General features: G+C 54.6%; 1 protein-coding gene across 1 annotated transcript in view; it reads right to left on the bottom strand.

Moving 5' to 3' along the window:
• Window positions 1-12,081, bottom strand: part of CACNA2D4 (calcium voltage-gated channel auxiliary subunit alpha2delta 4) — a gene marked incomplete at both ends in the record, with an annotated part of 112,643 nt that overhangs the window by 3,484 nt on the left and 97,078 nt on the right. The window contains 6 exons of the mRNA XM_081127755.1: window positions 1,810-1,830; window positions 2,149-2,204; window positions 2,468-2,520; window positions 2,980-3,055; window positions 3,435-3,505; window positions 11,874-11,936. Coding sequence (XP_080983881.1) covers window positions 1,810-1,830; window positions 2,149-2,204; window positions 2,468-2,520; window positions 2,980-3,055; window positions 3,435-3,505; window positions 11,874-11,936 — 340 coding nt within the window. The remainder of the gene's footprint in view (window positions 1-1,809; window positions 1,831-2,148; window positions 2,205-2,467; window positions 2,521-2,979; window positions 3,056-3,434; window positions 3,506-11,873; window positions 11,937-12,081) is intronic.

Raw genomic sequence — 12,081 nt, 5'->3', positions numbered from 1 at the left:
TTGTTTTTGTTCAAAATAGCAGTGTCATTTGTTACTACAGTACTCTATTTCTTCAAGACACTTTCCACGCCTCTCCTTTTGTTCTTAGAGCCTATCTGTGAAATAGGCAGGGCAGGTCCTATCCCACATTGTGGAAATGTGACCTTTTACAGGGGCACACAAAGGTAAGTAGGGGAGCTACATAGGCCTCCTTACCAACCAGACCCAGAAACCCCCACCAGACCTTGATGACAAGGGGAGGCCAGTCTGCAGGCAGAGCTGTCCCAGCTTAGAGGAACAACCATGGCGTTCTGCGTGGGCTCTACACTCATGGTCAGGTCTCAGCCATGGTCACACTGACCTTCAAGGGTGGCTGCTGAGCAGCTTTGCTCTCCAGGGCCCCTTGGGATTCCAGACTGGATGCCCTGGCTAAAGCCTGCAGAGGCTCGAGACCTGGCTCCTCTCCTTCCGGGCCTAGTTACACTGGCCTCACACCCGGTGGGGTTGGTTCAGTCTGGCCTGTCTACCCTGTCAGCTGAGCCACTTTGTATGGGTGAGTCACCTCAGTGATAACAAGAATGACCATGCAAACAATAGGCAAGTGGCCTCCCCAACGTCACACAGCTACACCCTGTCTAGGCCCTTGGGCTCTAAGCCCAGTGCTCTTTCCCCAAGGACATGGCTATGACTGGCCGAACCAGGCCTGCTGGGCAGGGAGGGAAAGAGCTCCATGGCAGGGGCCTGAAGAGGGAAATTCTAAACAGGTGGAATTAGGGAGGTCACTCTCGGGTTTTGTAAGACGCAGCTGCTGGCAGAGACCCTGTGTTCCCATGCAGGGGGGGGAGGGACCTGTTTCTAAATGGGTAGTGACACCTAGTTCCTGGTTCTTGTCACAAACACCCAGAGACTGAACTGTCCCCAGAGCAGTCCTGTGAAGACTGTGGGGTGTGATTTCCAAAAGGAGTCTATAAACATGCCAGGGGTTGGCTGCGTGAGCTGGGGCTCCGAGCACCCCCCAGCAGGCCAGCGGTGGGAGCAGGCAGAGGAGGTGTGAAGCAGGCCAGAGAGAGGACAACAGTGCGAATGATTTTTTCATCAGGAAGCCAAACTGTGGAAAAGAAGGGGTGGGGTGTGCAGCCCAGGCCATGGAGAAATTGCAGAACACCAGGGAAAGGGTTAGCGCACAGGGGCTGAGCAAAACCGGCTAAGGCCACAGTCTTGTGAGGTAGGAGCCCGGGACCACCCAGGGGCTGGAAGTGACCATGTCCCTTTGCAGGTAAAGACCAGGTGGCCTCACTCGAGTCACTGCTGGCTGACAGGACATTTCTGATTTGTGGTCAGACCTTTTGGGGACACACTGTCCTCAGAAGATCCTCTGGAGATATATTATCCCAGGCGTGTCCCAGTGGTTAGATGAGGCCTCTGCCTGCCACCCCCTCAACCCTGAGCTGAGGGTTCAGGGGACACTTGAGCTGGAGGCACCACTGTCCGTGTGCCACAGGGCAACCTGGTGGCTGCTCAGCTGCATGTGGTCACAGCCACTGGACCACATAACCCTTTCCTCTTGGAATTGTAAACATTCTCACCTGAGGAGACAGCTGAACTTCCGTCTTCCCTGGGGCAGGACTGTCCTGTGTGGGATGAGGTCAGTGCACCCCTAAGGAATGGGGCTTTACGCTGGGAGGTCCCCTGAGTCGGGTGCTTAGGGATGGGGACAGCTCAGCCCTCTCGAATGCACCCCTTTAGCAGAGAGTTCAGGGCGAGCCCTGTGCAGCTCCGTGCTCTCCCCACCTGCCCACCCAGCTCGGCTCTGCAGTAGGCGCTACTTACAGTGATGGAAGACAGCTTTGGCTGCCCAGGACATGAGGCCCAGCACAGGGCAGGCATAATGTCACACGAGGTCAGGATGTCACACGGTGGTGATGTCACATGGGATGAATGATGTCACATGGAGCAGTGGCGGCCCAAGATGGTGTGATGCCACACAGAGGTGAGGGGAGCCAGGAGTGAGGGGAAGGTGATGAGAGAAACCAAGCAGGATGAGATGCGAGCAATGAACTGTCCAGAGCCCGTCCCCTCTGTCACCCACCCAGAGGGGATAGGTTTCCAGTTAGCTGACTGAAATGGCACTGATCCCAAACACACGGTTATGCAGCCGCACGGACTCACCCTCAGCCCCGCGGTCTGCATGCCGGGAGCCCCAGGCACTCCACTCCAGCAGGAAGCTGTCGGACGAAGCACCGACTCTCTCTGAGACCTGAGCGCTGGGGCACCAGAGCCCCCAGCTGGCCCCAGGTCCAGCCCTGCTCTCTAGGACATCCTCTCCCCTGCCTGAGGGTCTCTGGGTGAGTAGAGAGGTGGCCCTGGCAGCAGCAGGAAGGAGGAGGCCCCATACACAGAGGACGGTTCCTCCTGGACCTTCCCTCCTCCTCTGGGCCCCCTCAGAAGACACATCTGTGTGAAGTACCCCCTCCAGCCCCCCACTCACAGCAAGAGTTCATTCACCAGCCATCTGGTCGCAGTCAGGAGGGCAGAGATGGGCTGGGAAGAAGGGGGACAAACTGTTAGCCCCAGGCTGGGGAGCAGTGATGAATTAGACCACAACCCCGGGACACCCCCTCCGGCTGCCCTCCCACCCCTTCCCAGCTGGGGAAGCCTGGAAAGCTGGTTATCTGAGAAACTCGCATGCAGGCCAGATAGCCTGGGTTAGATATGCCCATCAAGAAGGTCAGGCAGCACCTCGTCCTGAGGAGCCCCTTGGTGATGCTTCTAGGGCCCTGACGATCCGTGTGACCACACTACTCCGCCAGAGGACCCGCAGACAAGCCCTGCAGGGCTGGGATAGGAGGAGGCAAAACTGGGAGTGGACTTTCTGGTCAGAGTCAAGAGGGACCCCGAGGCCAGGTGCTTGAGGCTGGATGAAACCAGGGACCTAGTAACTTCATTTCAGGGGAGGTGGGGGCTTGCTGTCTGGTGGCGGGGGTCTGGGGTGACACTCACACTGACCAGGGGCCGGGCGGCGCTGTGGTGGTGACTCGGGGGCTTGCACATGGCCTGGTAGTCGTACATGGTCACTCTGAAAGCCAGAGGCAGAATATGGTGTCTGGACCCTCCCCTGCCTCTGCCCCGGCCCCAGGAGGGTCTGCTGCCAAGTTTTATTCACCCAGATTCCTGACAGTTCAGGAGTTAGGATGGGCAGATCAGAAGAGAGACGCCAAAAATTACGTTTCTGTACTTTGCTTTAAAGAAATGAATAGCAAATTGGTTTTCCTTCTAGGGACCCACATGTCCTTATGTCCCTCACCACCTCCTGTCAAGTCCCTGGCTTCAGAAAAGTTGCATAGGAACATTTTGGGGCTTTCACTCTGGGTTTTTGAGGTCAGGATCCCGAGATCTGCACCAGATCCTGCCTTTTCTGTGAGTATTCAGATGGGGGAGAAACACGTCCCACTTACTGGCTGAACGCCCCCGTGCTGAGCAGCTGGGTCATGAGAGCACCGTCCACCTCCCCCAGAAATCTTCCCATCTGTTGGGGGGGGGAAAGAGAAAGCTGGCACAGGGTGAGAACTTCTAAACCTCCCACTTTGGCCCAGGGCTCCTTTCTGAGCTCTGGACTTTAGCTGCCACTTGGATTTTCCCTGCAGATGCCCTTCAACATACTTAAAGCTGGATCCATTCCACGCCTCCCCTCCTTTTAACCTGCTCCCCCCATATTGTCATCTCAGTGCTTTTAAAACTCTAAGTTGCAATCCATTAGTTGTCTATGAAATCATTCTAGGGGCTGTAATCACATTTTTTTTCTTCAAGGTACAGATTCCTTTGAACAAATCAGTGGGATCACTTGCGGCAAGGTTAAATGGTTTTGTGAAAACTTGATTGCGTGTGTGTGTGTGTGTGTGTGTGTGTGTGTGTGTGTGTGGTGCGTAAGATGTGAAATGTATTTCTTTCGGTGCGCCGTGGTCACAAGAGGTTCAAAGCGGTGCTCGGTCTCTTACACAGACATCCTTATCGCCCAACTAAAATAAATAGGTTTGGGAACTTTGGAGCTGCCTTTGATTTCCCCTCCCTCCTGCCGTACCCCCTCCTTTCCAATTAATCAGCGTTTCCTGCAGATCTGTCATTCACCATCCGGACTCCACGAATAGTGACTTAACCTAAACCAGTGTCCTCTCTGCAGCCACTCCGCCCTCGTAACTGGGCTCCCCCAGTCCCCAGTCACTGTAGCCGAGGGTCTTCCTCACACTCAGCTGGGACAGGGTCACTCTCTTCTTTGTTTCCTGAAACAGGACACCCCTCCCTCCATCCCCCCTTCAGTATCCAGACCACCGACACCAGGTGAGCGCCTGACTATGCGCTGGGCGTCCTCCAAGCCAACAGGCCAGCTCGCCCGTCCCGCCTGCGGTGCAGCTTTGGGGGCCCAGCCTCGCTGCTGCTCCTCCCCCTCTGCCTCTCGCTCCTGCTGGCCCTCAGCATGGCCCAGAGAGCTGGGGTCCCGGTGTTGGCTTTTGATTCACGGGCAGGTTGTTAGGAAGATTGGGGATAGTGCAGGCCAAGCATCTGGCCCACAGCAGATGCTGGGTAAGTGGCGGCCAGTAGGACAGTGAGACACTAGGACCACGGCTCTTCTCCCTGCTCTGACTGGCCTTCCCCAGGCCTCACTCCGAGGGGCTTTCCTTCTCCTCCTCCTCTAAGAAGCCCCTCTTCCCACCTTTCCAGCAGAAGGAATGCCTCCTCCCTCTGCACCGAGACACTGACAGGCTCCCCGCAAAAGCTCACAGGAGGAAAACGAGAGTCAGACTTGTCTGAGCTCTGCCCTCCCTGTGTCTGGAAGGCCCATGCGTTCTCACTGGCAGGCCTGAGAGGCTTCTTTGCAGAGGGCAGTGGACAGCAGGGGGACAGCACGGAGGAGCCGCGGGCATTCCAGGGACAGAATGGCAACGGGAAGGCTAGAGGCGTCCGATCCTCCCTGCTCCTCCAGGTGCAGCCCTGAGCCACCTGAAGGCCCCCTGGGTTAGGGCTCCCTCTCAGCGGGGGCTCCCTTCCTGCTGTTCCAGGCTCTGGGTGTGTGCTCCTGCACGGCCACACATCGGCATTCCAGGGGGGACGTCCACTTCTGCTCCCCAGGGACCGCCAGAGTCCTGTTCATGCTGTTACTCAGGGCACGCCCGCTGAAGGAAGGGATGAGCGCACAGACGGGGAAGGAACGGACGGGGTGAGAATCCTGCTCCCTGGGAGAGGGCAGGGAGGTGGAACTGAGGCTCCTGACGAGGCTGTCCCCTTCTCCTCTGTAATTTTAGGCTTATTCACCAAAACCCCTGCTGTTTAGATACTCGATTCCGAGAAGGGGTTCCCTGAGAGGAAGACAAGCTGCTAGACACTGGAAAAAATGTATCCTCCTCTGTAAATAAGCAACTTGGCTTCGGGGGTATGTCACTCTGCAGGGAATACCCACCTTCCCCTTCTTTGGTAGGGACATCCTGACTTTAATTACGGTAGCAATATGCTCAGCTAAAATACTACATTTCTCAGGCTCCCCTGCGCCTGGGGCTGGCCAATGAAATGTGAAGAAAGTCATGGTGGGACTTCCAGGACCCTGTGTAAAGGGCGACGACTGCAGGAGGGGCTCCTCATTCAGGGCTGCTGCCCTCCCACTTCTTGTCTGGAAAGTGGACGAGAAAGCAGGAGCTCCTGTGTGCATGCTGTGATCTTGAAGATGGGGCGCCTGGTGACCATGCCATACCAGGCCTGGGCTGCCTTCGTCCAGTCTTTAAGTGAGAGAATAAGCCTTTAATTTGCTTAAGTCACTGTAGTGGGGATGCTGTTCCTGACAGTAAAGCACAATTCCTAGCTACAGTTTCATTTGAGCTTAGAGTGAATCAGTACCTCAAATAGATGAATTGATCGAATTTCCTGAATCTGCAAAGCCAAGGTCCAAACATTCAACTTTGGGTACCCTGTCAATTTAGCCCCCTCAGACTGAATGTGGAGGGGCACCCAGCCCAGCATGGCAGGGGGGCTGTGGCCTTTTACAGCCACAGACTCTGAAGGGGCTCTGGGAGCTCTACCTGCCAGCTAGGTTTGCTCACACAAGGCAGGGCTCCGCTTTCCCTGAGGGTAACTCACACAGAGGCAATGGTCCACTGGGCTGCCGAGCCAAGGGCCTGGGGCTCCCTGAGTTTCCAGTCTGTACTGAGGTGGGAGTGAGGGGAGGTCCTGCGAGGCACTCCCAGGGGCCCTGAGCAGGAAGCAGGTGGGCAGGTGGCAGCCAAGAGGGCAGAACTGATGAGCATCCTGCTGACTGTCAGCAGCTCCTGGGCATGGGCTGATTTGCATGCCTGTCTGAGTCTGTCACCCCGGAGAGAAGGGGGACCAGAGGGAGAATTAAGGCAAAGATTCACTCGGGTGTCAGAATGGAGTAAATGTCATATGGCCTCCTTATCTAGGCAGAGCCTCAGTTTTTCCTCTAAAAACGGGAAAACTCATCCTCTTAATGGGTGTGAGGAGTAAATGAATTACCAGAGTGAAATCACTGTGTGGGCTCCTAGTGGAGACCAATCCTCTCATTCCTTACTGCTGTCCGGCCTCGCCTGAGGGCCCCCTCCCTTGATAAGTGCCGTTGACACTGCAGTGAGGGGGGAAAGAAATCGGAGGAGTGGGCACCAGCTCTGCACTCCTGGAGAGCCTCTGCTGCCATCACCGTCTCGAGGTTCAGGTGACCTGCTGAATTTCACTTGGGAGGCACCCAGCTCAAGCTGCCCAAGTGAGGGTGCCCTGGCCCCTGGTAGGTAGAGTACGGGGGAACCCAGAGACATGCTGAGGCAGGCGGTGAGGAATGGGGGGCTGAAGGGGCAAGTTCAGGAGCACAGGCAGGGCTGGGAGGTTTCTCCTGCACCCATGTCACCCACTGCACCCACGGCATGGGAGTGATTTGAGCACAGCCTGCCTTGCCATGTGGGCAGCGAGGACAAAGGGCTTGCGGAGGTAGGGAAGGAGGAGGGCCCCTCAGTCAGAGGCCCTGTGTGGGCAGAAGGGGTTGCCCTGGTCTGAGGGCCATGCAGGCACTGGCTCTGTGGGCTGCAGACAGGGAGGGAGGAGGTGCTACGTCTTTTGAGAGACTCAAGCCCTTAGGGAGAGACACCACTATGGGGTGTCTGATTCTGTAGCTCCGCTGCCCCTTTGAGGTCCATTTTGAAGTTCCCGTGTGTGGGTGCTACCCACAGGCACATGACAGGACTCAGAGTCCCCAAATCCAAGGTGACAGATCCACTGTAAACATTACAAAGATCCACAGAGCTGTTGTCACTCTCTTGGCCCTTGCTGTCTGCTCTTTCTAGGCCCCAAACAGACGGCTGTGATCCTGTCCTTTGTAGTTCTTTATATAACACCGAGTCCTGAGCTGGAAGAGAGGCCCAGGGGGCCAAATATCCACTCATCAGGCCTGGCACAACAAAGGACCAGGAGAGAGCCCAGTGCCCCTCCCTCAGGCAGGCTGCAAGGGTTGCCCTGGGCTTCTGCACTGGCCTTTTGTGGGGTAGGAGGGCCCTGTGAGGAAGGGCTGGGAAGGACTTTATCTGGGAAGAATCACTGCACTGGAGCAGCGACAGGCTTCTCTCCCCAGGCACCTGGATGGACCTTGGCAAGCATGAGAAATAGCCTGGACCTTTCAGCACATTAGCCCAGTAGGAAAGTGCATCCAGATCCACAACAACTGGCATGAAGGCCTAGGCGGTGGTTCTCAGACTTCATCACACACCAGAATCACTGGTGGGCTTGCAACAGCACAGATGGTGGGCCACCTGGAGTTTCTGATTCCTTTGGTCTGGGGCAGGGCCTGGGAAAATGCATTTCTATCAAGCTCCCAGATGCTGCTGCTGCTGCTGGTCCCTCTCCCCCCACACACACACTTTGAAGCCTAGGGAAAAAAGGGGGGATTAGAAAGGATTGATTTGGGGGAAGGCCCAGGCTTGCGGCCTTTGGTGACACTGGGTGTGCTTAGGGTGGGGCAGGTTTGGGTGGATAACCCTGAAATGGCTCACAATGGCCCTAGCCTCTTCTAGTCAGGCCCTTGTGGAAGCCCAGCCCCCCTGAGTGTAAGCTGGACCCAGTAACTTGCTTCTAGTAAATGGAATATGGTAAAAGTGACCAGATATCACTTCTGAGATTAGTTTCCCAAGACTGTGACTTCTGTCTTGCTCTCCTCTCTCTGCTCTTCTTGGCTCACTTGCTCTGAGGAAGCCATCTGCCATGTTGAGAGCGGCCCTCTGGAGAAGTCCACCTGGCAACTGAATCCTCCCAGCAACCATGTGAGTGAGTTTGGAAGCTGAGCCTTCTCTAGTAGAGCCTTGAAGTAATTTGAATGGAGCAGCCCTGGCTGATACCTTAATTCAGCCCTGGGAGTTGCCCTGAGCCAGACTCACTCAGCTGAGCCACACCCAGCTGCCTTATCCCCAGAGACTAGGAGATATAAGACTTGTGGTTTTAGGTCATTACATTTTGGAATAATTTGTTATGCAGCAATAGGTAACTGCTACAGAGTTATCGAATGAATTAATTTTTAAAAAAAGGCAAAAATGGATGGATGGATGGCTTGGCCTGCCGGGTGCTGCTTATACCATTGGTCTCTGGCCTGGGTGTTAGTCCCCTCATGTCCTCTTATCACCTGACACTGCTCAGTCCACGGGGGCAGAGGTGTCCAGAGTGAGGAAACAGGAGCCCTGTCATGATGCTGTTGCTTCCAGAGCCTGGACACTAGCCTTGGACTTAACCCAAGGGTCCTGATTCCTAGGTCTTGGTGTTCAGGGTCCTAGAGCATTGGTTCTAATCCTGTGAGACTCAGACCAGTGCAGCTCAGTGAGTAACTCTGCCCTGGGCATGAACAGAGCGAGTGAGGGTAGGGGTGGGCAGCAGGATGGCTACCCAGCAGACCCGGATATGTAGCCTGCCACGCTCTCCAGAGAAGGTTCACCCACCTTGCCCAACAAATCCTCTATTTCCATCAGAATCCGCGCTCTCCCAGCTTGGCCTCCCTCCCCCTCACATCACTGCTCTTCACTTGCAAGTGTGGCTTTTCTGTAGCTGTGAGTTTTGGGGTTGATAACCTAACCTTGCAGAGCCTCAGTTTTCCTCTGGTATAAAATGAGACTAATAACATCACCAGGACTGCCCCCCCCCTTCCTGGGGCCTCACAGTGTGGGAGAAGGGGAAGGGGAAGCAATGGGCGGTGACCAGGCACAGTGGGAGCTTTGGGCTCTGGAGGAGTTCCTAGTAGGTCCCAACCCTATTAATGAAGATTAGTGTTCATTCCATTTGTACCCTGCTTCATTTTATGCGGGATTTATAAAACTACATCCAATGTTGTAAGATAATACAATAGTTGAGAAAACAGGGGTAAATAAGCTGAGTAAGTAAATACTTTATAAAATAGAAGTCTTTGAATAGCTGTTTGCTACCATATATTATCCAAGGTGGTGCTCAGTGATGCCATGGTTTGTGAAGACATTTGAGTGAGTGTACAGCGGGGGCGCAGTGGGCTACGCAGAGGGCCCCTCAGGAGCGCCTGCCACTGGGCCCCACTCCCTGCAAGGCTGTCCTGCTGCATCTCAAGCCCGGGTGAGCAAATGATGGCCCACGGGCCAAATCTGACTCTTGAGCTAAGAATGTGTTTCTGTTTTCAAATGGTTGGGAAAAAAATAAAAAGATTAATAATATTTCATGACATGAAAATTATGTGAAATTCAAATTTCAGTATCTATAATTAAATTTTATTGGAACAAAGCCATGCTCATCGTTTCATACTGACAGCAGCTGCACCCACGGGCCAGCAGCAGAGCTGAGCAGTGGTGGGCTGGCTCGCAAACCTAAACACGCATCCCCTGTCCCTGCAGGAGCCATTGCTGACCGCTCCTGAGCTCGGCCTCTCAGGCGGGGCTGTCCTCCCCTGCGTCTTGCCACTCTCCTCCCCAGGAGTCCAGCCTTCCACACTCTCTCTGAAACTCTGGCCCTTGAAAGCCAACACCGCAGGGACCTGCAGACAGGCCCGTCTCAGTTCCCCAGGACGCAGGGGTCAGCGCATGAATGATTGAGAGCATCAGCTAGGCCCAGAGATTCTTTCCAACCACCGGTTTCAGTTTCTGTCATCATTCATTTTCTCCCAGAGCAACTGAGAAATACTACATAAACTGCGGCTCTGTCCAGGGAAGAGTGACATGGCCGAGAGGGGGCATGAAAGGGACAAGAAGGAAAAGCAGGGGCTCCCAGGGAGCCACAATGAATGATTAGCAGCTGGAGTCTTTCAGGAGGAGTCATGATGGTCAGCTGGCCCCTACCTCCTACGACAGGGGAAAATGGACAGAACCATCCTCCTCTTCGCTCCTGCTGCTGCGACGGGCTCCGCGAGGCGGGTCACTCAAAACCTCTCCTCAAGGAGTCAGATTCTGTGACCCATTGGTGCCCCTTCCTCAGTTGCCCTCTTTCCCACATCTCCTTCCTATGCCCTGGTTCCTGCTGTGTTCTGATGACTTCTTTGGACCCTGACCCGGCTCTGGTGAGGCCAGAGCATGAAGATAGCCATGGCCGTGGCCTCGGCAACCCCAGCCCGGTCCCCCCAGCTCTGCCCATACCCCAGGCACCGAGAGTCTGGCCTTAGAAGTGACCTTAGACATCATGTTGTGCAGCCCCCTTACTTTAGAGAGGAGTAAACTGAGGCACGGCTAACAGAAGCTGCTCAACCCAACCACATGTCTAATTAGGGGCAAAGCCCACTTTGGACCAAATACTATTTCACTTCCATTGAGGTTCAGCAGGGAGGCCATTTCGATGCTTCTGGCTTGTTTCAAAGAAATACTTTATGTGAAGATACTCAGGCTTGGCTCAGGTTCGAATAGGCTTCTTTTTAGTTTGATTCCTGGCTAAATAAACAGTTTGGGGCTTGGCAAAACAAAATTATGATTGCACCTTCTCTTTTGCCTTTGTGAACACATGCAGGGCCCGGGGAGCCATCCGTACAGTGTGTGTGGGGGGGAAGTATATGTGCAAGCCGGCCTGTGACATGATCGCCTCGATTCCTCTATTTCCCCGCTTGCAAACCGAGGTGCAGGGCTAGAGTAGAATTCACAAGATGGGAAGGCCTGGCCCTCTGGGCCCCATGAAGGTAGAAAGGGAGGGTTCTATGGTCTGAATGTGTCTACCCAAATCCACATGTTGAAACCTAACTGCCAAGGTGATGGTGGAAGGTTGAGCCTTTGGGAGGCAATTAGCCATCAGCAGAGCCCTCAGGAATAGTTTCAATGCCCTCACAGAGGAGACCCCAGAGAGCTCCCTTGTCCCTTCTACCACATGAGGATGCAATGGGAAGTTTGTGACCCGGATGAGGTCATGCTAGTGCCCTGATCTTGGATTTCTGGCTGCCAGAACTGTGAGTAATAAATTCCTGTTGTTTATAAGCCACCCAGCCTGAATGGACAAACGGGAAGGGGAAAGTGACATGGGGAGTGAGCTAATGAGCAGTAGGAGGGTGCTCAGCACTCTGGGAGGAGGCCCCTCGGAGGCCATGCCCACCAGAGACAGCACAGAAAACGTGGGGCCCTGAGAGGTAGCTGTGCTGAGCCTCTCCTCATTCTGTGGACAATTTCCCTACCAACCCCGGGAAAATGCCTGATTTGTTACAGACAAAATCAAGAAGTAATGTTTTTTATAACCGTCTGAGTTGAAAAATGTCTGATTTTATAATCTTGCTATGCTGACTTTGGTTTCAAGAGGAGATCTCATTTTCTTCAGAACTTTCACTCTAATGGGCTGTAAACCAAGATTGCTTCCTGGGGCCATTACCCTTTCTTTAAAGACATGGCTACTGGATGAGTCGACTTTTCCCTAACCCCATTTCCCCAGTACCGTACCTCCCGGGACCTCTCTGAGATCAGAATGAATCCGTTGTTGTCGATGATGAAGCAGTCCAGGTCCTGGGGAGAAACCCAGAAGGGAGGTGAGCTCAGGCCCTGCCCCCAAAGCCCTGGTCCCCTGCCTGCCCTGGGGAAGGCAGGCCTCCCTGTCTAGTGAGAAGGTATCCTCTGTAGAGCCCAGCACTGCAGGATAGAAGGGCCCTGG

The sequence above is a fragment of the Miniopterus schreibersii genome (genome assembly GCF_964146895.1).
Source record: "Miniopterus schreibersii genome assembly, chromosome: 2".
Lineage (NCBI taxonomy): Eukaryota > Metazoa > Chordata > Mammalia > Chiroptera > Miniopteridae > Miniopterus > Miniopterus schreibersii.
Note: the sequence above shows the minus strand (reverse complement) of the source record. Positions and strands in the feature narration are given on the sequence as shown.